This window comes from Podarcis vaucheri (assembly GCF_965113315.1).
Source record: "Podarcis vaucheri genome assembly, chromosome: 10".
NCBI lineage: Eukaryota > Metazoa > Chordata > Lepidosauria > Squamata > Lacertidae > Podarcis > Podarcis vaucheri.
This window is the reverse complement of record NC_138748.1, coordinates 26042253-26064997: the sequence shown is the minus strand read 5'-3', so window position 1 is coordinate 26064997 and position 22745 is coordinate 26042253. Positions and strand designations below refer to the sequence as shown.

Genomic DNA, 22745 nt, shown 5'->3' with positions numbered 1-22745 from the left:
AAAAGCCTCTCGAGGTCGCTCCGCCCCGCCTCTTTGTTACCAACGAGATGTGGAGAAGGAAAGAGAGCACTGCCTCCGGCTGCTTCTTTTGAACCAATCACCGAGCGGAGCGAGGAGGCGGCGGGAAGGCGGAAATGAAGAGGGGAGGCGAATCAGACGGTATCCATGGCACTAGAGGCAGCAGGCAAACCAAACCGCGCAGGCGCCAGATAAGGCCGAGGGTCCTTTCTATGGTTACCACAGAAATACCTTTTTTCCGCAAGGGGAGTTTTGCGTCAACTGCTCTGTCGCGCGCGGGATTCTGGGAAAGGAGCGCGGCGCTCGGCCCGCGGAGTGACGGCTGGGGAGCGCGAAAAGGCGGGACCAAACTCCGCGCAGGTGAGGAGGCTGTGGGCGCCGTCGATTGACAGGTGGGGCGGCTGCCTGAGGGAGGGAGTCTCGGGGCCGGCCGGCGGCGAGGGTGGCGGGGTCTATGGCCCGGGGAAGGCTCCACTGTGGCAGTCTGAGGGCCGGGGCCTTCGAGAGGCCCCTTGAACCCGGGGGGGCGGACACAACAAACAAGATTGCGCCATTCTCACGTTCACTGTTCGGTTTGACTCGGAGGTAATTTCCCAGGGAGGTTTCCGTCAGACTCCCATCGTCTTACGCGTAGCTGTCGTATCGTTATAACGAACTTCGCCGTGAATTTAGTGAGGGGAACATTGCCCTGTTGCTGAAGACCGAACTGTTACGTGGTGCCGAACACGTGTCTCTGAACACGTGTCTCTATTCCTGTATACAGCAGGAGGGGTGGCCTGACCTCTGCAGTTTGAAAAAAGAAAGTAAAAGAAAAGTTTGGTCCAAGGGCACTATTTAATTTACTTGTTGGGCGCTGTTTTGCCAGAGGAGCTCACCCAAAAAGAAAACCATGCATGCCTACTCCAAAAGGCCATATAGGCCGTTAAAAGCTAAAGTTGCCTGCTTTAAAAACTGTGTTTTTGGCTGGCACCTAAAGATACATAGCAACGGCACCAGGTGAGCATCTGCAGAGAGAGCAGTTCCTTGCCACCGTGCAATGATTCATTTTGTTATTTATTTATTTATTGAAACATTTCTGCCTCACCCTTCATTGAAATGATACATCACTATAAACTCTGGCCAAAACAACTATGAGCAAAAAAAGTAAACAAATGGGACCTGTATACTATAGGGCAGTATACAAATGATGATGGTGATTGTAATAATAATAATAATCGGGACAATAAAGTCACAGCAAGAGCAGCAATAATTATGGATCAAAATCTGGCCAGATGGTTCACTTCCCCCACCCTGAAATAAAGGCTTGATAGCATAGGTGGGTTTTTAATTGGCACTGAAAAGTCATTGGTGTTGGTGTTTTAAGGGGCTTCTGGCAGTTTTCACCATTTGTAGCTTAGGAAAGAAGAAAAGTGTGTGGAGTACTCAAGGTGCAATGCAATAGAGGGGTGGGTTTAGTACAGGGGTCTGCAACCTTTAAGACAAAAAGAGCCACTTGGACCCGTTTCCGAAGGAAAAAAAAACTGGGAGCCGCAAAACTTGTCATTATAAAAATAACTTTTTTGTCACTTTTTTTTTATTCTTTCTTTGACCCCTCAGAATTACTCCTCCTCATTGAAATAAACGTTAAATTAACAAGTTACTTTTTTTGTGTGTGTGTTCTTCACTCCCCTTCAAAACAGTGACCAGCGTACATGCCCCCTTTCAATGCAGTGACCAGCGTACATGCCCCTTACAATGTAGCGGGCGGGCGGGAAGGTGACGTCGGGACGGTGCGTGACTAACGCACGCACCGCCCCCATGTGACGTCACAGCCAGTACAGCGCCCGCCACAGTGGGGAGTGTCGGGGCGCACAATGCGCCTCCTCCCCTCGCTAGTATCCGCCCCGGAGCCGCGGCAAAGGTGTAAAAGAGCCACATGCGGCTCTGGAGCCGCGGGTTGCTGACCCCTGGTTTAGTACATCTCTGCCACATGATGGTTTTATTGTGAAAATAAGACACCCCCCAACTTTGCATGTTAGTGGACTGGGCATATGTTTAATGGTTGAAAATGCTGTGGCTCTGTATAATTCAGTCTAGTTTCATTATTTTTTTAGTAAGGGGCTTTTAGAATGATAGTAGCCTGGTTTTCCCCACTAAATTTATCGTATCATCAGAAGACGTTGCTTGTTTCAGTACTTAAGGACATTAATACTTTTCTCTATTCTTTTCTTTCCTTCATCTAGTATCTGCAAATGTTTGTTAGTAGCCTGACATTTCCCAAAACCTTTTAATTACCAGATGACTTCACCAAATAAAGCAATAGAGTTACAGATGCAAATAAGACAAAATGCAGAAGAGTTGCAAGATTTTGTGAAAGAATTAGAAAATTGGGAAAAGGATATTAAAGAAAAGGATTGCAATTTACGGCAACAGAGTGGAGTTCCAGTCAAGGTAAATTCAGTTATCTGATACTAGGATTGACAGGGATGCTTACAAGTAGAAATATGTCCTTTTTAAATTTCAAGTGAAACTACAAATAAATCACTTGTATTACCGATGTAGTTTTTGCCATTTTGTGCTTAGCATGTTTGTTTGGCGGGAAGTCATATACTTAGGTTTCCTCTTTTACAAAGCAAAAGGAGACTCTTTGTAAACTCTGAAACATTTAGGTCATAACTTTCAACAAACGATGCATAGTGCCATTCTTTTCAAGATAGAATCATATGTAATATTGCAATTGTTTCCCCAGCTTAAGCAGCTCCCTTGCCATTCACAGCTACTTTCTCTGAGAGAAGAGATCCCTTTGTGAGCAGGGGAAGAATGGAACTACACACAGCATAGAGATTGTTTAAGTGGGTCGCATACCTGGATGAGTCTTCCTTTAGTGCATTTGGGAATAAACATCCTCATCAATGGCCAATAAATCTGCTTGTGTACTATGGGAACTAGAAAAGGGCAAATCAATTTATTAAGTTTTCTGATACTGAATAGCAACCTTTTCTGATATTTAGGATTTACCACCAATTCGAAATGAAGCTTATAAGAAAAGGAAGAAAAACAAAGTTAAAGCCATCTCTAAGAAAACTACTGAAGAAAATAAAAAGAATAAGATAAAATCTTACGATTATGAGGCATGGGGGAAGCTTGATGTGGTAAGCTGAATCTAGTTATTAAAATGCTAGGAAAAATACAGAGTTTTGTTTTGTGGGATTTAAGTATGTAACATTAAAGCATGCTATGAAATTTTAAAAATACAATTACAAATTCAAACATCTTTTTAAAAAAAATTTACACCTTTATCTTACTTAGGAAGAGCCCAGGGCAGTGTAAAGCAACCATGTGAACAAAATAATGATAAAAGAACCATAAAACATATATACATTTTTTTAAAAAAAACTTGTAGCAAATTATTTAAAATGGAAATACATGTGTTGCTCAATAGAACACCTCTTATTTGTAAAACTGGAAAGGCCAAGGCAAAGGTAACTGTTTTCATTTGGTATCTGAAGCCCAACAATGGGAAACATTGGAAAAATCATTCCAGATTCAGGGACCTACCATAGCGAATGCCCTTCTGCACATCTCTTCATCCTAAATATTGTTGGGGACCTCAAGCAGAGCCCCAAGATCTGTAATCCATCACTACTTTGAATCACATCTGGTATTATACAAGTGGCCAGTGCAGAGCTTTTAGGATAGGTGATCCCATCTTACTGCCTCAGTCAATAATCTGGCAGTAATATCTATCACTAGCTGTAGCTTCTGGACCCTTTTCAAGGGTAGCCCCATAACGAGTGCATTGCAGTAATCCAAATGGGAGGTCACTAGAGCATGGGTTACCATGACTAGCCAGCACTGAAACAAAACTCAAATACCTCCAAAGGTTCAACTAAAGAATATTACAGTTTATTAGTGAAACGTATTGTCTGTATGTTTTATTAGACACTAGTCTAATTCATGAGATAATTAAGATGGACATAGATTAATTAACATTTCTGATCTGTGCTTATCCAATTAAAACGAATAGATGTTGCACAGGAGCACCGTTGTCCAGATTACATTCTTGTACCCTAGCCTAAGATTTTAGCTAAAGTAAATTTCACCAAAGGCAGATTTAGTCACAAGAAAATGTATTTCTGGGTTGTCTTAGAGCATTCTATATACTGTAGAAAAATGTTGTAGATTTCTAGTTGTAACATGTGACGCTACAGACTTCAGGAAGGGTGGGTGTGCTGGGGGTGGTGGTGGTGGTGGTCTGCTTTCATGTAAAGCATTTATTTCACATTTAGTGAGCACATTGTGGGGAGGCTAAAGTAAGTTTTTAATATGGAGAAGTAATCCAAAATATGACATCACTCCTTTTCCCACACTCTGAAGTGGTACAGACCCAAATTCTACCACCTCATTCAGTGTATGTATAAACAGGCTGTCAATTATACAACAGTCAGTAGAACTAAATTAGCTTAAGTATTCAGGCTTAAGTTGAAGGAATGGGTTTCTGTGCAGGGACCCATAATCCACTTTTTCCCTTTTCCAAGGGAGCATTTCTAAAATGCTGTAACTTGAGCTCTTGAGCCAAAACCCAGCTGTATAAACAAGTGCTCAAAGCTCTCTCTCTTATCAGTCCATGAAGGCCAGTAATGACAGATGACCTTGTTCACTCCAAAGTGGAATTTCAAAAAAATACTTCCCAGAAATTCATTTCTAACATTCCTTCTAAAATGGCATTGAGCAGAAAATTTTTACTTTCAGAAGCAGTTACTCCATTTTGTGATATTACTTTAGCTCTGATAACGGAAATCTTTATTTAAAAAGTGAAAAGACAGTTTGCTTTAGCTTGTTGGATAGGAGTTGGGTGAAATACGTGGGTGAATGTTAGTGATATAACTAATATTTAATAAGACATTCACTGTTTTTTACTACTTTGTTTATTCACCCTTTTAATTTTTTAATTTGTAATTTTCTTCAAATGTGTGTCATTTCAGGATAAGATACTTGAAGAACTTGATAAGGAAGATAGCACCCATGATTCAGTGTCTCTAGAATCAGATTCTGAAGAAGATGGAATACACATAGACACAGAAAAGGCTCTTGCTGAGAAAGAAAAGGTTATTTTGGTCTTTCAGAATGAGGGACATTTTTGTTTTCTCCTAACACCCTTTAGGATGTACCTTCAGATTAAACCTTGAAACCAAGAGATTAACTCCAGACATTTTTGGATATTTTACCGTGACTCATTCCTTATCTAATTATTTTAAGACATGTTATGGGCTGCATGGTGATTTGATCTCCTTTTGTTATGTTGATGATCTTCTTGAGATAGGCAGTTCGGAATTGTGGTATTTACTTACCTTAAATCATGTTCCATTTTCTGTAAAAACAACAACAAGAAGGAAACCCAACCTGGTAAAAGCTATAGATGTTTTGGAAAATTGGTGACAGTCACACTCTTCCATCCTGCTCAACTCTTATCTCCCAGTGCAGGTTGTGTGATCGAAAGTGAGGTCTGAAAACTGCTAGAATTTGTGGTTACGGAAGTCATTTATAAACAGAAGTGTGAGTTGGGGCTAGAGAGATTATGAATATGTGCCCTCTTCCCAAAATTTTATTATATTATTTATTTGCATTTATATTCATTTCCTCATTTTATCTTCAAAATAAGCCATGGTGTAGGTTAGGATGCACGTGAGTCTTGCTGAGCTCTTTTTCAAGGGTTCCATCTGAATTTGGTTGAACATGGGCCACAAAATCCTGAAAGCTGGTAAACACAATTCCCAAGATACAAGAAAAGTAACATTGGGTGGGGGGGAGGAATCAGTTTGAAGTATATTCACATCACTGATCACTATATTTTGTTTAACAGGGTAATAATTATTTTAAGCAAGGAAATTATGATGCTGCAATTGAATGTTACACAAAAGGAATGAATGCAGATCCTTACAATCCTGTTTTGCCCACAAACAGATCATCTGCTTTTTTCCGACTGAAAAAGTAAGGTTTGTTTTGGATACTTTGGTATTTCAGGATTTCCTTAAGCATTCAGCTCTCCCTCTCTTCTTTTTCAGTAGACTTGTTTTGGCTTTAAAACTGTCAATGCTCAACCATTTCAGTTTGCCATTTGACAGATTAATTAACAAAGAACATGGGAAATTAGTGCCTTATCAGAAGCTGGCTGATGCTCAGCATCCTGAAAGTGCAGAGGCAAACATTTCTGAAGTAGTCCCATTTTATGAGCATTGACTCCTTGAAGGGGGGTGGTAGGAAACATCGGAGTCACATGCTGTGGCTGCCCTGTCAGACAGTGGGGGACAGAATACACTGAAGGGTATAATATAGCTGACAGTCTTCCCCAATTCAGCACCAGTGCAACTTTAGAAGTGTTCATACCCACATTTCTGTGAATTGCAGGGGTTTCTGTTTGCATGCTTTTAAGGAACATGCATTTGGGATGACAAACCTACAATATTGTTGCAGGTATTCTGTGGCTGAATCTGATTGTAACTTAGCACTTGCCCTAAACAAAAATTATACAAAGGCTTATGCCAGAAGAGGAGCCGCTCGCTTTGCTTTGCAAAATTTTGACGGTGCTAAAGAAGGTATGTTGGATTTTCTGTTTCTGTATGTTTAATACTCATTCGTTTTGGCTGTCAAAGACATTGCTCAGCCACAACTCGTTTCATCCCAGGCCATTAACCATGCTTGCTGGGGCTGATGGGAGTTGTAGTTCAACAACATATGCAGGGCCAAAGGTTCCCCACATGCCTGCTCTAGATAAATAACTTTTTGATTTATGGATTGACCTAGCAATATACCAATTTCAGCATTAATTCTTCAATTTGCCTTGTCTCTGAAGCATGAATGGAAGAGTTCAGCCAGTTAATTAATGTATACAGCATTCTGAGAAACTTCTCAATTGAACAAGATTCTGGGAAACACCCATATATTATTAATTTTAAGTAAAATATGCTGTATCTCAAATGTCACTGGACATTATTGGTTTGTATAATCTTAGAAGAAACTTCTTATATTTGTTCCCCTTCTTTAGTAAGTGTCTGGAGAAATGACTTTTTTTAAAAAAGGTCATTTTGCAGATATAACAATATTGTCTTAGATTCATGTTTGCTGATGTTGAAAATCGCCCAGGTTGAAACGTAATTACAAACTGTTGGAGACTAACAGTGTTCTGAAATGTGATGAGATCTGTTTTCCATCTTCCCTCAAAATGAAGTCTAGAGACTGTGATACCTATTGATGAACTATAAATGTGTTTCATGTTATCTTCTAGTTTATGTAGTTGGGTAATAATGCTATTAAACTTTTGGGAGGTTACTTTGAGAACTATTTACTTGTTTTGCTTTTTAAGTGAGGTATGTCAGTGCATTTCCTATACAAGAAGCACTGGTGATACGATTAGCAAGCTGTAACTTACATTTTTCCTAAAGGTTCGTGCTTTTCACCCTATTAATGTATATTTTCATGTCCTGCTGTCAGATTATGAAAAGGTTTTGGAGTTGGATTCAGACAACTTTGAAGCAAAAACTGAACTTAGGAAAATCGAACAGGTAAATAATTTAAATTTGCCCACTGAACATGATTTTATTTTTTGCTATGTAGTATAAATGTTTTGCATGTCTTATGTCTTATATTAGGCTCGCCTGTCGAAAGAAGGCTTCCAAACTGAAGAATCAGATGTCTTTACCAACACTGAAATAACAGAACAGAAACAAACTGAGGAGGAGCAGCTAAAGCAAAAGGCTATGGCAGAAAAAGATTTGGTAAATAGAACATATAATGTTCAAGATAGTTGTGGGAGTTGTGGTGGAATTTTATAGTGGTTCAGAATTCATTGCATTGTGGAAGCCTTTTTGCACAGTTCTGCACCATGCAGAACTGGAGCCCATGTCTGTGACAAATGGAATAAGTGTCTAGTGTTTAGTTAGTTGTGTGGTTTCTTTAAAGCGACCAAGTGTTAAAACGAAAACGTCTTGCAAGTTTGTTTCCTTTTTCTTAACACCGTTAATACAGTTGCGACTTGACTTCGAGGAGCAACTCATAGAACGCGGTGTGGTAGCCTTTTTTGAGGTTTTTGGTGATTTTTGAAGCTTTTCCAAAACTTTTCCGACACCGTGCTTCACAAGACGAAAAATTCGCTAGACGAAAAAACTCGTGGAACGAATTAATTTCGTCTTGCGAGGCACCACTGTATTCTGATGTAGCTCCACCCCTGGCCCAGCTGCTATATGGTTGTATTGTGTTGTCATATGCCAGACATTCTGAAATCTGCATTGCTGTCTGAAAAAGCATACCCTATCACTACTTCTATTCTCTTCTTTCACATGCAGGAGTGTGTGAGATATTGAATAAAGTCTTAATTTTTGAAGTGTTGCTCACTTGTATGAAGATGCAATTGTTGATGTTTACACTGTTTCTCTTCCCCAAATATCACAGGGAAATGGCTATTTCAAAGAAGGGAAATATGAAATAGCAATAGAATGCTACACACGTGGAATAGCAGCAGATGGCACCAATGCGCTTCTTCCAGCCAACAGAGCTATGGCCTACCTGAAAATTCAAAAGTGTGTGCTCTTGAACTTGCAATTCCGCATGATTTGTGTATTTTCTTAGCATTTAAATCAATTCTGTCTTTTGAAATCTTTTTTAAAATACATATTCATAAGCAAAGCTTTTTACTAATTGCACTCTCATCATATCTATTAAAAAACAATCTTAATTAATTTTCATATAACATAAACAGTACAACACAACATTTTGTTCCCACAAGAACATTTTGTTCCCATAGTGGAGATTATGTCATAGCTTGGGTTGGTCTAATGCTGTTTTGCACTTCACCGAACTGATTTGAAAATGTTTTTTTGTGTGAAATTAAAACTTGTGTACATAAGCAAGTGGCTAATGTAAGCACTACTTTCATATATTACAAGAATGACTTAATGGAGGAATTCAGAGCTACGATCTCCTCACCCATTCTCATTGCATTTTATTCATCAAGTTTTAATATTCAACCAGTGAAGTAGAATAAAGTATTCCTTTAGAGCAGAGCTTTCCAAACTGTGTCACAACACATTAGTATGTCAGCTGCAGTGTGTAGGTGTGTCACGTGAACGCTCCCCTCACTCCTCCCGGGGCTGGAAAGAGGTTAGTTTAACCTCCAGTTTGCTAGAAAAATTGAATTACTCTGTCGTGAAATGATGCATGTCTAAAAAGTGTGTCATCAACATGAAAAGTTTGGAAAGCTCTGCTCAGGTTCAGATTGGTACTGTAGCTGTTACGTTGCCAAGACCAGAGAGCAACTCTGCTATAAGTTTGTAACATACGCTTCTTTGTAACATATTCAACTAAATGTTTTTGAACTTTCCAAATAACGGTCACATAAAGTTTAAATTTAGGCAACATATTGGTTTTTAATCCAAGCGCTTCTTTCATGTAATCACATTGCGAAAGGTCTGTTCAGCTCTAGAGATAGAATTACACAGCTTCTAGTAGCATATAATTCTCATATTTGCTCACATGTGACATAGATATGCAAACTTTGGTCAGAATTTGTTGGAGTGACTGTAGACTCTAAGAAACAATATCTGATGGGATCTGCACTACTAAGTAATTCTTTTAAATGTTTTCTCTTGCTGATGAGATATGAAGAGGCAGAGGAAGATTGTACTCAAGCTGTATTATTAGATTCCTCCTACTCAAAAGCTTATGCCAGAAGAGGGACAGCGAGAGCTGCACTGGGAAGGCTAAAAGAAGCTATGCAAGGTGGGATTTTTAATGGATGTGTGATTGTTGTTATATTTCGATGAAGTTTTTGCTCAGTCATAATTTCTCAGTGCAACAGCCCCAGTCCACCAACAACAATCCAGTATGATAGCAGCAAAACTTGGGCAAAAAGTAACTGGGGTTTTTTAACACCTAGATTTTCTGAGCTGCTATGTTTGCCTGATATAGTTGGGCCACTGTAAAGGGGAACATGGATGTGCTCCTACCCACTTAACCTTTGCCCAGGGAATAGCACTGAAACTTAATTTTATTTCCATAAGGAGACTCTCGCATTGAAGGAGATGTGGCAGAATCTGGACCTTGTCTAAATTGCTAATTGAGAATCTAATCAATTTGCTATTTGAAATTGGGCCTTGCATCCTGCTTCATTGGAGTCACGGCTGGTACTGCTGATTCAAAAGAAGTAAAGCTATTTTGCACTGAAAGAGAGCATGAAAATTGCTTAGTTCCCATTTCCTTGCTATTGCTCTGAGTGCAAAATTTCATTTACAGTAGCTTACATTTTAATAAATAATGTTACTGTTACTGTTATTGCATTTCAGTAGTTCATTAATAATTAGATACTTGAGCATGCCATAGTCATGGAAATCACATTTATTATAGTGGGGAAAGTCTTCTTTGGGAGACCAGTTGGATTCAGTGGGACTTCCAAATGGTTAACATTTGATAATGGATCATGTCTTAACAATTGCAGATAAATACGTGTAAATTAAGTGTTAAAACCAATTATCATTACATTACATTAAATTGGTGTTTCTTGATGTAACTTCATCAGATTTTGAAACTGTTTTGAAGCTGGAACCTGGAAATAAGCAAGCAGTAAATGAAATAATGAAACTTAAGAATGTAAGTGTGTTGTACTTCAGTATCTCCCTAGTTACTTCCTTAAATTACTTTGAGTATTTTTCTGAGTTATAAATCATTCCGATTTTCATGGATGGTTATTTACTAATCTTTTAAAGGAATCAATTGCAAAAGGGCTGTGGACAGGCACAGAATGTCCTGGACTATCACAAAAGGAAACAGAAGCACAAAATCTAGTGAAACCTATTGATAAACCGTTGCATCTTAGATCAAAAGTAAGTATAAATGATGAGCGTATCAGGTGTTTTTACCCTGAGGATGAGGTTAGTGTGAGCAGGGCAAACTTGTGCAGGCTTGAAGTGTTGTAAAGAAGAGGATCAGTTTGTTCAGGAAGGGAAATTACAGGCAGGATGTTTGCTGGTATGAAATCAAGAGAAATTTCCACAAAGGGTAGAGGTGTGGAAGGAGAGAAAAGTTATTGTTAAGTATTTTACATGAATCTGAATGGAGAGCCATATCTCTGTCTAGTGGCATAAGAGAGGGAGATACAAAGAGAATATATATATATATATATATATATATATATATATATATATATATATATATATATGGAGGTTTTGGTGTCTTCGGGTGTCTTCCCGTGTAAGAGTCGGGGTGTCTGTGCGACGTTTCGACGAGGTCTCACTCGTCATCTTCAGGCTGGTGCTTTCGGCTTCTTGTTACTGGAACAGAGCAGAGTCTGGTGTTTGAGTTCCTATAAATACTGTTGAGGGGTGTGGTGTATAGCCTCCAACGTTCTGGGTAGAGAGGAAGTTCCTAGATTACCCAGTTCCTCTCTACCCAGAACGTTGGAGGCTATACACCACACCCCTCAACAGTATTTATAGGAACTCAAACACCAGACTCTGCTCTGTTCCAGTAACAAGAAGCCGAAAGCACCAGCCTGAAGATGACGAGTGAGACCTCGTCGAAACGTCGCACAGACACCCCGACTCTTACACGGGAAGACACCCGAAGACACCAAAACCTGCATTCCTATACCTGTGAAAATCTACGAAAGCATATATATATATATATATATATATATATATATATATATATATATATATATATGCTTTCGTAGATTTTCACGGGATATATATTTTAGAAGGTGTGGTCTTGTAAATACTGCCATACACATTTGGGGCAAGATCAATTGATAGGAGGCAAATTCTGTTGCTGTGTGTGTGTACTAAAAGGGTGAGTGTGTCTTTCTGTGATTGCCTACAAAAGTTTTATGCCACAAACAACTTCTTAGTATCGGGATTTTCATATTTGCTATGGCAGGCACAGGTAAGCTTTGAGAATGCACCCAGTTGTTCACAGGTATGTTAAAACCACTGTAACTAACTCCCTGCATGGTTCTGTTCTGTTTAGAAACCCTTGAGAAGAATAATCATTGAAGAAGTGGATGGTGAGATTCTGACCCCAAATCCGCAACCTAAACAGTCTGTTTCTGCAAGTCTAGAAGCAACACATATCTCAGCATCTGCACAGAATCCAAGCAAAGATTATTTTTCTTCAGCTGATACTCCCAAAGCAAAGCTGTTGAAAATAGAAGAAATCGGAGATTCTGTAACCATAGAGTAAGTACTGATTTTAGTATTAAATATGAACTAGTGGTTTGTTTTGCTCCAAACAAACATGTTCACAATAAACTATTAACTATTAGCTTACTATGAGTTGTGAATTGACCCATATTGTAGTGGGGGCCGGAGGCCTTATGAACGGAATAAACAAATGGGAACTTTGGTAATGATTTTTATCAGCTCTTTTAGTTACATATAGGTTAGGATAATTTTAGCTCAAGACAGTTGATGCTAAAAACCATGGTGGCTTAACAGTGTGTATGTCCTTTTGAATGAATCTTAAAAGTAAAACTATAAGGCTGTTTTTTCAGGTCTAATACATGTTATGTAAGTACACAAATAGAAGAGTTTATAACTTTCCCCTCATATATTTTAGGAAACACTATACTGTATTCAGTGGTGTCCAAACTTCTTTCAAAGAGGGGCAGATTTGAAAGGGCCGACCCCAAAGTTATTGAGCTTTTTTTAAGGATTGCAGTTGTTGATTTTTTTAGGTCTGGAGCTGTTGAGCTTATATTAGGATTGAAGTTGTTGAGGGTTTTTTTAGGATTTTACCCCAGGAAATAAACTGCATGGGCCGGATTAGGCCCCCAAAATGGACTTTGGACATGCCTGCTATATATAGTATACAGTAAACATTTTATTCTTGTAGCAAAGTTCCAACCCTTGAATATATGCCAAATGGAATGACAGTTAAATTACAGGAGAGCAAATGGCTACACTGTAATCAGTGTTGAGAGGGTTTGTACAATTGACATTTTTTCCCCCTTTCACATTATGAAATTTTATAGGGAAAGGCTTTACTTTTCTAGTTGTGAAAATCCCTTTTGGTGTTTAAAATATTCAGAGCACTATGGGCTTAAAGAATTGTTATTTCTTACCACTTTTTTCCTCAACAAATTAAATGTACCGTTAAGTATTTGGTGCATTAGCATTTGGTATTAAGTAAATCTCTAGTTCTGAACTTTTATATTCATAACCAACTTTGTTGCACGATTGTTGAAGCATTTTTACCCTTTAAACATTGCAAGTAAATCTAAAATGTATGTCAGATCAAGTGTAAGTAGTACTGTTGATGTATATAGTCTTAATCATGTATTCCAATATTGTTGCTATTGTTTGCAAGATTAGGCTTTGAAAATGTACGTTGCACAAGATTGTGCAGTTTTCTACGCAATCTATTTAGTGGGGATTAGTGTTAGAACAGAATTCATTTTGACAACATCCAATGAAGTGTCACCAATAATGCACATATATCAATTATATGCAAGCTTTTTGCATGATTGAGATAGACTGAATCTTACATTATGTCTTTTCCTGACCTTGTCCTTTACTAGAACAGATTCTGATCTGTTAAAGGGAGTCTCTACCATCATTCTGGATTTTTTGTTTTCTTTTAACCTGGTGATGAACGGCCAGATGCAGCTTCAAGGTGACATCCAGTTATGTTCTCCAGCTTGCACAATGGTAATGCACTTGCAGAGTGAACTTGAAATTTATCATCTCCTATCTGCAGTCCTCTATGTGCCCCCCAAAAAAATATGCCCCAGAGGGTCCCCCAATATTCCAGATCCACTTTTCTTTTGGGGGGCAGCAGAGAGCTGCTGTGGGAGGAGACAAAGTTCATTGTGGAAGTGCACACCTGCCTGGACTATGTAAAAATTACATACGTTGAATCAGGAATTGCTATAATGTTTCCATTTCATTTCAGTCAGACTTTCTTGGGACTCCTGCGCAAACTCAGAGAGATCAATCACTACAGTACAGAGTCCTGTACTCTAAATCAGGGAGTCATAAATGGGTTGGGACCAAGTATCAGAATCAGTGCCTTCTCCATAGCTTGGACTCTCAGATCAACAGCTGAGAGAGGACCTTCCTACTCTTCCCTCGTTGTCAAAGTTGAAAAAAATAACAACCAGAGAGCGGGCCTTCTCAGTTTTGACACACCGTTTTTGACATACCTTCTGTAAGGAGGCTCACTTGGTGCTGATGTTCTCTTTTAGGTGTCAGGTGCAAGAAAATCTTTCTGTTCACTGGCATTTAAGTTTTAGGAATTCTGAATGTTTTGCTGATAGTTCTGTTTTGTCTGCCAATTGTTGTTAACATGTGTCTTATTGATGGGACCCTTTAATTGTGTGAATCACTCTGGAACCAATTTTGAAGATTGGTTTGAATAAATATAACCGTGTTTTGTAAAACCTGTCTCCAAATAGAGGCTAGGTAATCATCCACTTCATGTCTGCCTTAAATGTTTTAGACCTGTCAGCAAAAGCACCGTGAAAGAGAAACCATCATCTCCGTCTCAGTCTTGTGCTATGAAAAAACAAACTAAGACAGAAAAACAAACACTTATCCCCGCATTTACATTCCCTGTGCCTCCAGTTCCTGTGAATTCTTTTCAGCTGGAATCAGATTTCAGAAAATTAAAAGGTTACCCAGATCAATTATACACATACTTGAAGGTAAGCTTCATCATAGCTAAGTATGGTTTCTACCAAGTTGTGTAACTTTACAGTGCAGTCTTTCTTAATACCTTCCTTTAGGGTAAAGCAATTACCAACTTGTGATTTATTTAGTTTATTTCATTACATATTTGTTGTTGTTGTCCATGAATAGTACCTTTAGGGAAAGTTTTTCCGATTGAAGCTTCAGGGATGTGTTGAGCAGCCTCACTGTTTCAGTCAGTTCATGCAAAGAGGTTGCAGCTGTCTCCAAAGCCAATTCCATCGTGTCCAGTGTGGGGCGTCCCATACAGGGTTTTTGGGGTAATAGCAGGAGGAGAGGGGAGCTCCAGTGCTGGCTGTGCAGCCTCAAGTTTATTTAGGGATTTGGAGTGGCCTTCCTCTCTTTCACCAGCAGCCCTAAAACCATCATAGGTGCTTCATTTGAGTGCTGACACTCCACTTGGCTTCAATACTCAACCTTCCACTGTGGTATTAGAACCAAGTGTGTTCCTTTTTCCTGTGAGTCTCTGTAGCCCTTGTGCTAAGCTAAAGAGAAGGTAGAATTGAAGCTCCTGCAGTTCTTTAAAATGGATCTGGGTAGAATTGAGTTGGACACCCATCTTCCACTTAGCGATCTTGGACTGAAAGGAAGCAGGAAGTCAGCTGCCTCCTTTTGTTCAACCAAACTCAGCCCCTGCTGCTCTCTTCTGCCGATATTTGCTGGCAATGTGCATGCCTGGATAATCAATCTGTGTGTGTGTCTGTGTGTGTGTGTCTGTGTGTCTGTGTCTGTGTCTGTGTCCGTATCTGTATAATCAGAGGTACTTTTGGAGGGGAAAGACAGGATTTCTTATGTAACTTCGGGAAATTCTCTCCATCTGTAGGATTGCATGCATCAGTTGTACTGAAAGTGCTTATTAAACTGCATATACTTATAGAGCTATCTGTGGTATAGGAGTCTTAAAACCCTTAACCTTCAGAGAACTCTTTCCACATCAGCAAGACAGTAGAAGATCCTCTGACCATATGTTGATTACCTTGAATCCTGCTCTTCCTCCAAGAACCTTAGGTTCTTTTCTCCCCACCCCCTGATTTTCATTATAACCCTTTGAAGTAGGTAAAGCTGAGAGAGAACATCTGGTCCAAGGTGCTTGCTGCCGAGCTAAGCAGCAGACTGTGAATCCTAGGTCTCCCCTTTCACAGTCTCTGTACACTGTCACAGGATCTTACAGCATGTTCTAGGCCACACATTCCATTCATACTGGTCCTGGGAACCTCACTGTCACTTCGTATGAACTGAGAGACCTTGAGAACAAATCCAACATTCCCTGATGCTGCCCAGTATGGGGAGAGGGGCAGTCAGCATTAAAAGGAGCAAGCTGTACATCAAGGAGGCGTGTTCCACCATTACTATCACTCTCATTGGAGAGCCATGATAAACTCCCAAGGAAATCCATTGTTCCCTAGAACAGTTTGAAAACTGCTGGTATAATAAAACGTTTTAATTGATTTGATTCCTTTCCAGTCAAGCTTTTCTTTCTATAGGCACTGTGCAAGAAGATGAATTCTGATAGTGTGTAATGCCTGCTTAGTTTTTCTTTTTCTTTTGTTTTCTCAAAGCAAATTGATCCTTCACTTTATCCTAATCTGTTCCAAAAATCCTTGGATCCAGATGTATTTAGCCAAATTTTGAAAATTCTACAGGATTTTTATACTGGGTAAGTTTTTCAGTTCATGGATTTTTAGATGGTAAATTGAACAGCTGGACTCATTTCCTGGCTGAAAAGCAATTTTCCTGTTTTCCAGAGCATATTTCTGGCTGCTTGTTGTTCTGCCCGATACTAGCAATATGCCAGTACTTGGAATTAGTGTCGCTTGAATAATCTGTAAGAGAAATGATATTTTACAAAGCAATTTTGGGGAAAGTAAGAAAAAAATCAACAGCAAAGTGTTGCTTAGAGCTGGAACACTTCAATGCTTACCTTTCAGAATATTTGGATGAAAATCCAGAGTTGACTCACAATACAATGGTCAATAAATATATGGGCACCTTAACAATTGTTCTTTCACTTGTTCTGACATCATACCATGCCTCTGAAGAGTGGTGCAAAGTCTAACATGAGACTCTCCCGTCTATCCATCCATGTAACTTGAGTGCAGAGGAAACATCTCATTGTTGACTTTGGAGGCACAGCGCAATGCCAAAAAGTCAGCACCTTCTGCCCAGGTTCTAGAGCCAGTGTGGTGTAGTGGTTAAGAGCGGTAGTCACGTAATCTGGGAAACCGGGTTCGCGTCTCCGCTCCTCCACATGCAGCTGCTGGGTGACCTTGGGCCAGTCACACTACTCTGAAGTCTCTCAGCCCCACTCACCTCACAGAGTGTTTGTTGTGGGGGAGGAAGGGAAAGGAGAATGTTAGCCGCTTTGAGACTCCTTAAAGGGAATGAAAGGCGGGATATCAAATCCAAACTCTTCTTCTTCTTCTTCTAATGGGAAGTGCAGTGTCTGGCTTTGCACTATGCTCTTAAGACACTCAGAATGTCTCTGAAGCATAGTGTGAAGATCAAAACTAGATTATACAAATCCTCTGTATGTGCCAGAGATAATGACTGTACCAAGGCTGGTTAAGATTTGTGGAACTTTGTCACCATGCTTGCTCATTTTTTCTTAGGCAGCTGCTTATGCATAAGACAGGTGGTTCGTTTCAAGTGAAATCAATATTCTAGAATATCTTGACCTTTTAACGGTGATGCCAAGAACTGAGCTTTGAGTCATATAGAACCAAAGCATGTCCCCTACCACTGAGCAGTACGAACTTAGTCATTTTGATGTGCTTATGAGAAAGCACAGCATGTGTATTACTATTAGTATTATTAGTAAGACCCTGTATTAATGCTGCACACACAGAAAGGGGGAGTTGAAGGAGTGCTGGCAAGATAAGATCAAGTTCCTCAGAAACAAGGAAATGAGGATTAGATGACTATCAATTTAATGTAATGTTGGTAGGAGGCAAGTACACAAAATACATCCATTATCATGAAAACAGTCTGGAATGATGTTCAGCATGGGAAACTTTTCTTATGTGAAAATGATTGCTGCTATGCTGCTTTGAACAAAATGAAATACCACAGTTGCACCTTAAACTAGAGCAGTTTCAGGATATTTTATACAAAATATTCTTATTTTGGATGCCCATAGGAACATAAGGTCATCAAGTTGCTTTTCTGGATATGTCAAAATTATCAGATTATTGGCAATCATATCTGATTTGTAGCTTGTTGTAGTGTTTGCTTATATAAATTGTTTTTAATACTTGACTAATTTTATCCATGCATTCTGTTTTTCACTTTTTACTTGAGTTTGATAATGCCATATACATGTCATGAAATTATCCAATCAAAAGAAGTTGTTTATAGGTGTATGTTAATGTTTCCCTCTCACACAGGAAAGAAGAACCTTCACTCATCTTAGAAATTCTGCAGAAGCTGTCTGAATCAAAAAGATTTGATATGGCAGTAATGTTTATGTCTGATTCAGAGAAAAAAGGTAAATAAAATGAAACCATGGGTCACTAATAGAATCTAGTAGTTGGTAGGTTTAGAGATAGGCGTGCTAATTGCACAGTTTGGTTGCTGCAACAAAATCCTGAAAGTGTTGTTTCGCTTTTTTGAGAGAGAGAGAGATTCTATCCAGCACCATTGTTTGAGAAAATAATTTTCATCACCTGCTCCCCCCCACCCCAGCAAAACCTAAAACCAAAATTAGGTAGCTTGGGCTTCTGGTGCTGCTGTTGGGTTAGTATAAAATGGAAATGGAAAGTGACTGGATTTCTCCCTCTCTCTGAGGAATCTTAAAGCTCCTGCTAATATTTAGCAACCCAATATAAATAAAATATTGCAAATTGGGTCCCAAAGAACAATGTTGCAGTTCTTTCTTTTGGAGCTTAAAAAACAATTGTTGCATCAGAGGCAGGAGTTCCTGCTCCAACCTGTGTCTTACTTCATGTGCAAAATTTATTTTCTCGTAAGTTTAGAACATTTGAGAAGTGCAACCAGTCTTTATGCAAGTCTGTGGAATACAAGTGCTGATTTGGTCTCAGAGGTGGTCAGAGTGAGACAATTGGAAGTAGTTTTAGCTTTTTCTGCAATCTAAAAGATATGAGGGGGCAGTATTAGGTATTAGAAATCCAAATCAGTCACCTCTCACCTGCAGTATTAACAGTGAATTCTGCTGCAGGGCCCCCATAGCAGTAAACTACATGATTGTTATAGTCTACTCAACCCACTTGGCAACATGGCGAATACAAGCAGTGGTTTACAGTCGGCTAAATTGCGGCTTCCGATTGGCTGGAAGCTCCTGCAGCCAATCAGAAGCCGCGGAAGCCCTGTCAGACATTTGGGTTCCAAAAGAACGTTCGCAAACCAGAACAATCACTTCCAGGTTTGCAGCATTCGGAAGACAAAACGTCCGAGTTCCAGGGTGTTCGTGATCCAAGGTACAACTGTATACTGTAGCATTGTTTGTTTGCTACTCTTAGCTTTCGCCCAGCTTGCAGTAATACCTGTGGACAACACTGTAAACTACTCAGAGAAATGGATTAAAAAGTAACAAAGCAGCACAGAACCTGATTTTCTCCTCTCTGCACCTCTGCCTTTGTTAGCCTGCCCTGCAGCTGATAAAGAACATTTTGAAGCCTCCCATACTGTGAAAGCCCTTCGCTTCTCTTCACCAGCCACTTCCCAGGCAGTCTCATGCAGAGAATATATATATATGAGCTGATTAAAAGGCTTAAGAAATGCACTAATCTCTCTTTTCTTATAGCTGCACATTCGTTATTTGGTCATTTGGAGCAGTCAGGATTGAAAGAGTCTTCCGTTAAACTGCTCAAGACAAGATACGGTATTTAAGGCAAATACCTTTTTGTGTCCGTATAGAAGTACAGCTGATTCTGCACCGTTTTGGGAAGACACTTGCCTTCGGATGATCAGTGAGACTCCCATCTAGGAGGATTCAAAGTACCTTCCACTTGCGCATGAGGATTCTTTGGTCCCCCCATGCCACATCACATGTTTCTTTGGAAAGTCTCCGCACTTTCAATCGTAGTTTCCTGGATAGCGAAGAGAGAGGAAAGGCTGGTTTTACATTTACCGCTCCATGCACTGCGCTTTGGAGCCAAGCCTGTGAAAAAGAAGCATTTATGTGGAAAAGGTAAATGTGTGTCTTCCGGTCTAGCAGGGTACCTCATAAGATTTAGCACGACTGAACCTATTTTAAACTCCTTTTGATCATATTGTAGAATCAAGGCTGACAATGAGTTGTTAAAATATTTTATAAATTTTGCGTTGTATGTATTCATTTGCTGTTTTGAAATATTTGTGTATTTCTGTTCTTATCAATAAACAGACATTTAATTCCAGGATTCTGAAACTGTTGTGTATGATTACAGATTTCAATGTTGATACCTCTTGTCAGATTTTTCAGGTGCAGATGAGTGAAAATCTGATTATTTACAACCACTTGCCACCTTGCCTCACTTTCTCCCCATTTCAGTTACTAACAATGAACATTTTTCTCCTAAGGATTCATCAATCATTGTTTTGGCTTTGTCAGTCTCTTCTTTCTGAGACTATATGTATATCACATGAGTTAATCACCCTTTTACCTCTTCAAACACCCACCCTTACTAAGAGTTTAAAACTGGTTATTTTGCATTTCACTGGTGTTAATTACTGGAATCAAATGAAGGATGTATATTTCTGTATATTCTTCAATAACATTAGGTGTATTCGTGGTGCTAGATAGTTGTCAATTAAACATTTTGACAATAGCATTATATAAACACACTATTTTTTCTTGACACATTTGTTTTATGACATCTGCTCATTTAAAAAATAATTACCAAGGTCTTGCTACATTGATTTCTAACCTATCCACTTGAATCAGGTTCAAATCTAAAAATAAAGCACATTACATATTGTAGCCTGAATGAATTGTAACAAAGTTCAAAGCCTTTTAAAAACACATTTGGCCATCTAAAGTCAGCCAGAAAGAGCAGGTTCTGGAAAAAAGCGCTGCTACTCAGGCTGAGAGTCCATTTACTTCAGCATCCTCATCATTTCCCACACATCTCCAGGTGTGCATCTAGGAGATCAACATTTGGGGCATTAAGACAGTAGACCTTTCCTGCTGTTTAAATGCACAATGGGCAATTTCTGTGCCCATTAATGGCTTGCATTGCCCCTAACATATGCATTATTCTTCAGAAAACAACTGGATGGAATTGGTCCCTGTGAAAATAAATGTTTGGCTTCCTGGTTATTCAAAATTCTAAACCTCCAGCAGTTAACCAAGTAAATAGCGACAGCCCATTAAAAAAAAATCACAGCGAATGCAGGTTTTATAGGTAGAACAAATGAATTTGTTTTCATTGCCACTTTGTAGACATTGCACGCTGTACCTTATCCTCTAGAACAGTAATTTTCAGACTATTCAGCATGTGTATCAAATGCTACAATGAGCATCAGTTAAACTAATGCTGAAAAATGAGCACTTAAGACCAAATTATGGGATTTTTTCAATAAAACTATCTCTTCAATTGAGCAAAAGAGGCTTGATATTCAAAATCACAGCTGTTCGTTTCATTTAAATGTTGGCTGGCTGTAAATATGAATTCATATTTGAAAATGCCAGTCCTATAATTTTGTAAATGCTTAAGTAGACAACCTATCCCTGGAATAGAGAACAGGACATTACTCGCCCCTTGGTTCATTGGGACACTAGTTCTATTTGAACTGTTCCAAGAAATGTCACGAGAGACCCAAATTCTGATTTGCTTGGACTGTATTGTTTTCTTTGGTGACAAGCAATAATGAGAGTTTGGTTTGACTGTCTTCCAAAACCATTGTGAGTTATCCAGGTCCAATAAAACCAGCAAGAATGTTTGTTATTAATCTCAATTGCCTTGGCATATTATAATCTTGAGGTCTGGTTTTTAAAGACAATTTATGCTTGTTATCTTCTGCAGAACCCCATCATTGAATTGATCTTGAATGTAACAAAACAAAACAAAAAGAAACACCAACTCTGTTCTTTCTTGATGAGAACAAAGACTCATACTACCTCTGACCATGGAAGCAGAGCAGAGCCATCATGACTAGTTTGGGAACTACTGGTTAGAACTCTGAGTCTAAAAATACCTTAGTTCACTACTGACACTCTTCTCTCCCACCTCCACTTTATTCATTAAACGTGTACCCTTCCTTACCCCACAAAATGCCAAATGTAGTTGTGATCTTCACAAACAGACTTGTGCATGCACACACATCAGACACGGGCAATATCAGCACAGAGAAGCAGCTTCTACCTGAATTGATGTGTGTGAATGCTGATGTTGTGTAATTCAAAGTGTTATGAACTTCACACATGTTCCCACAGCATCCGTTATGATGTGTGATGAACGGAACAATTCATAAAAAATGTATGTTGTGCCATAGATTAATCAAGTAAAGGTAAAGGGACCCCTGACCATTAGGTCCAGTCATGGCCGACTCTGGGGTTGCGGCGCTCATCTCGCTTTATTGGCCAAGGGAGCCGGCGTACAGCTTCCAGGTCATGTGGCCAGCATGACTAAGCCGCTTCTGGCAAACCAGAGCAGCGCACGGAAATGCCGTTTACCTTCCCGCCTGAGTGGTGCCTATTTATCTACTTCCACTTTGACGTGCTTTCGAACTGCTAGGTTGGCAGGAGCTGGGACCAAGCAAAGGGAGCTCACCCCGTCGCAGGGATTTGAACCACCGACCTGATCAACAACCCCTAGGCTCTGTGGTTTAACCCACAGCACTGTTAGGATATTTCCGTTCCACCTTAAAAGGGAGCAGGATATTTGTGTCACAGCCTGCGTATTTCCTGTTCACAGGATGTTTATGTGTTTGCTGTTGCTTTCGATTTCTCTGTCGGTAGGAGACACTGACTCAGAACGGTCATGTTTTTCTTTGTTCTGATCAACGCTAAATAAAGTCTGTAAAAATGCTCTCCTGCTGTGCATCTTCTGCTGTGTGCATTATCTGCTGATAAAGAGT

The 22745-nt window shown here is 39.4% G+C and overlaps 1 protein-coding gene across 4 annotated transcripts; it reads left to right on the top strand.

Annotated features, from left to right (window-relative positions):
* Positions 1–235: 235 nt before the first annotated feature.
* RPAP3 (RNA polymerase II associated protein 3) lies at positions 236–20083 on the top strand. 4 transcript variants are annotated; one of them, XM_082239675.1, is made up of 17 exons: positions 236–378; positions 2296–2448; positions 3009–3149; positions 4983–5105; positions 5861–5988; positions 6472–6593; positions 7489–7559; positions 7647–7772; positions 8446–8573; positions 9650–9771; positions 10568–10638; positions 10755–10871; positions 12013–12221; positions 14482–14686; positions 16289–16386; positions 18113–18213; positions 19489–20083. In XM_082239675.1, the coding sequence occupies exons 2-17, from the start codon at positions 2296–2298 to the stop codon at positions 19572–19574; spliced, it is 2001 nt and encodes a 666-aa protein (XP_082095801.1). In that variant the 5' UTR covers positions 236–378; the 3' UTR covers positions 19575–20083. The 4 variants fall into 4 exon arrangements, with proteins under 4 accessions (XP_082095801.1, XP_082095800.1, XP_082095803.1 ...); XM_082239674.1 differs by having other exon boundaries at positions 248–378; positions 2241–2448; XM_082239677.1 differs by lacking the exon at positions 236–378 and adding an exon at positions 485–603.
* Positions 20084–22745: the final 2662 nt, after the last annotated feature.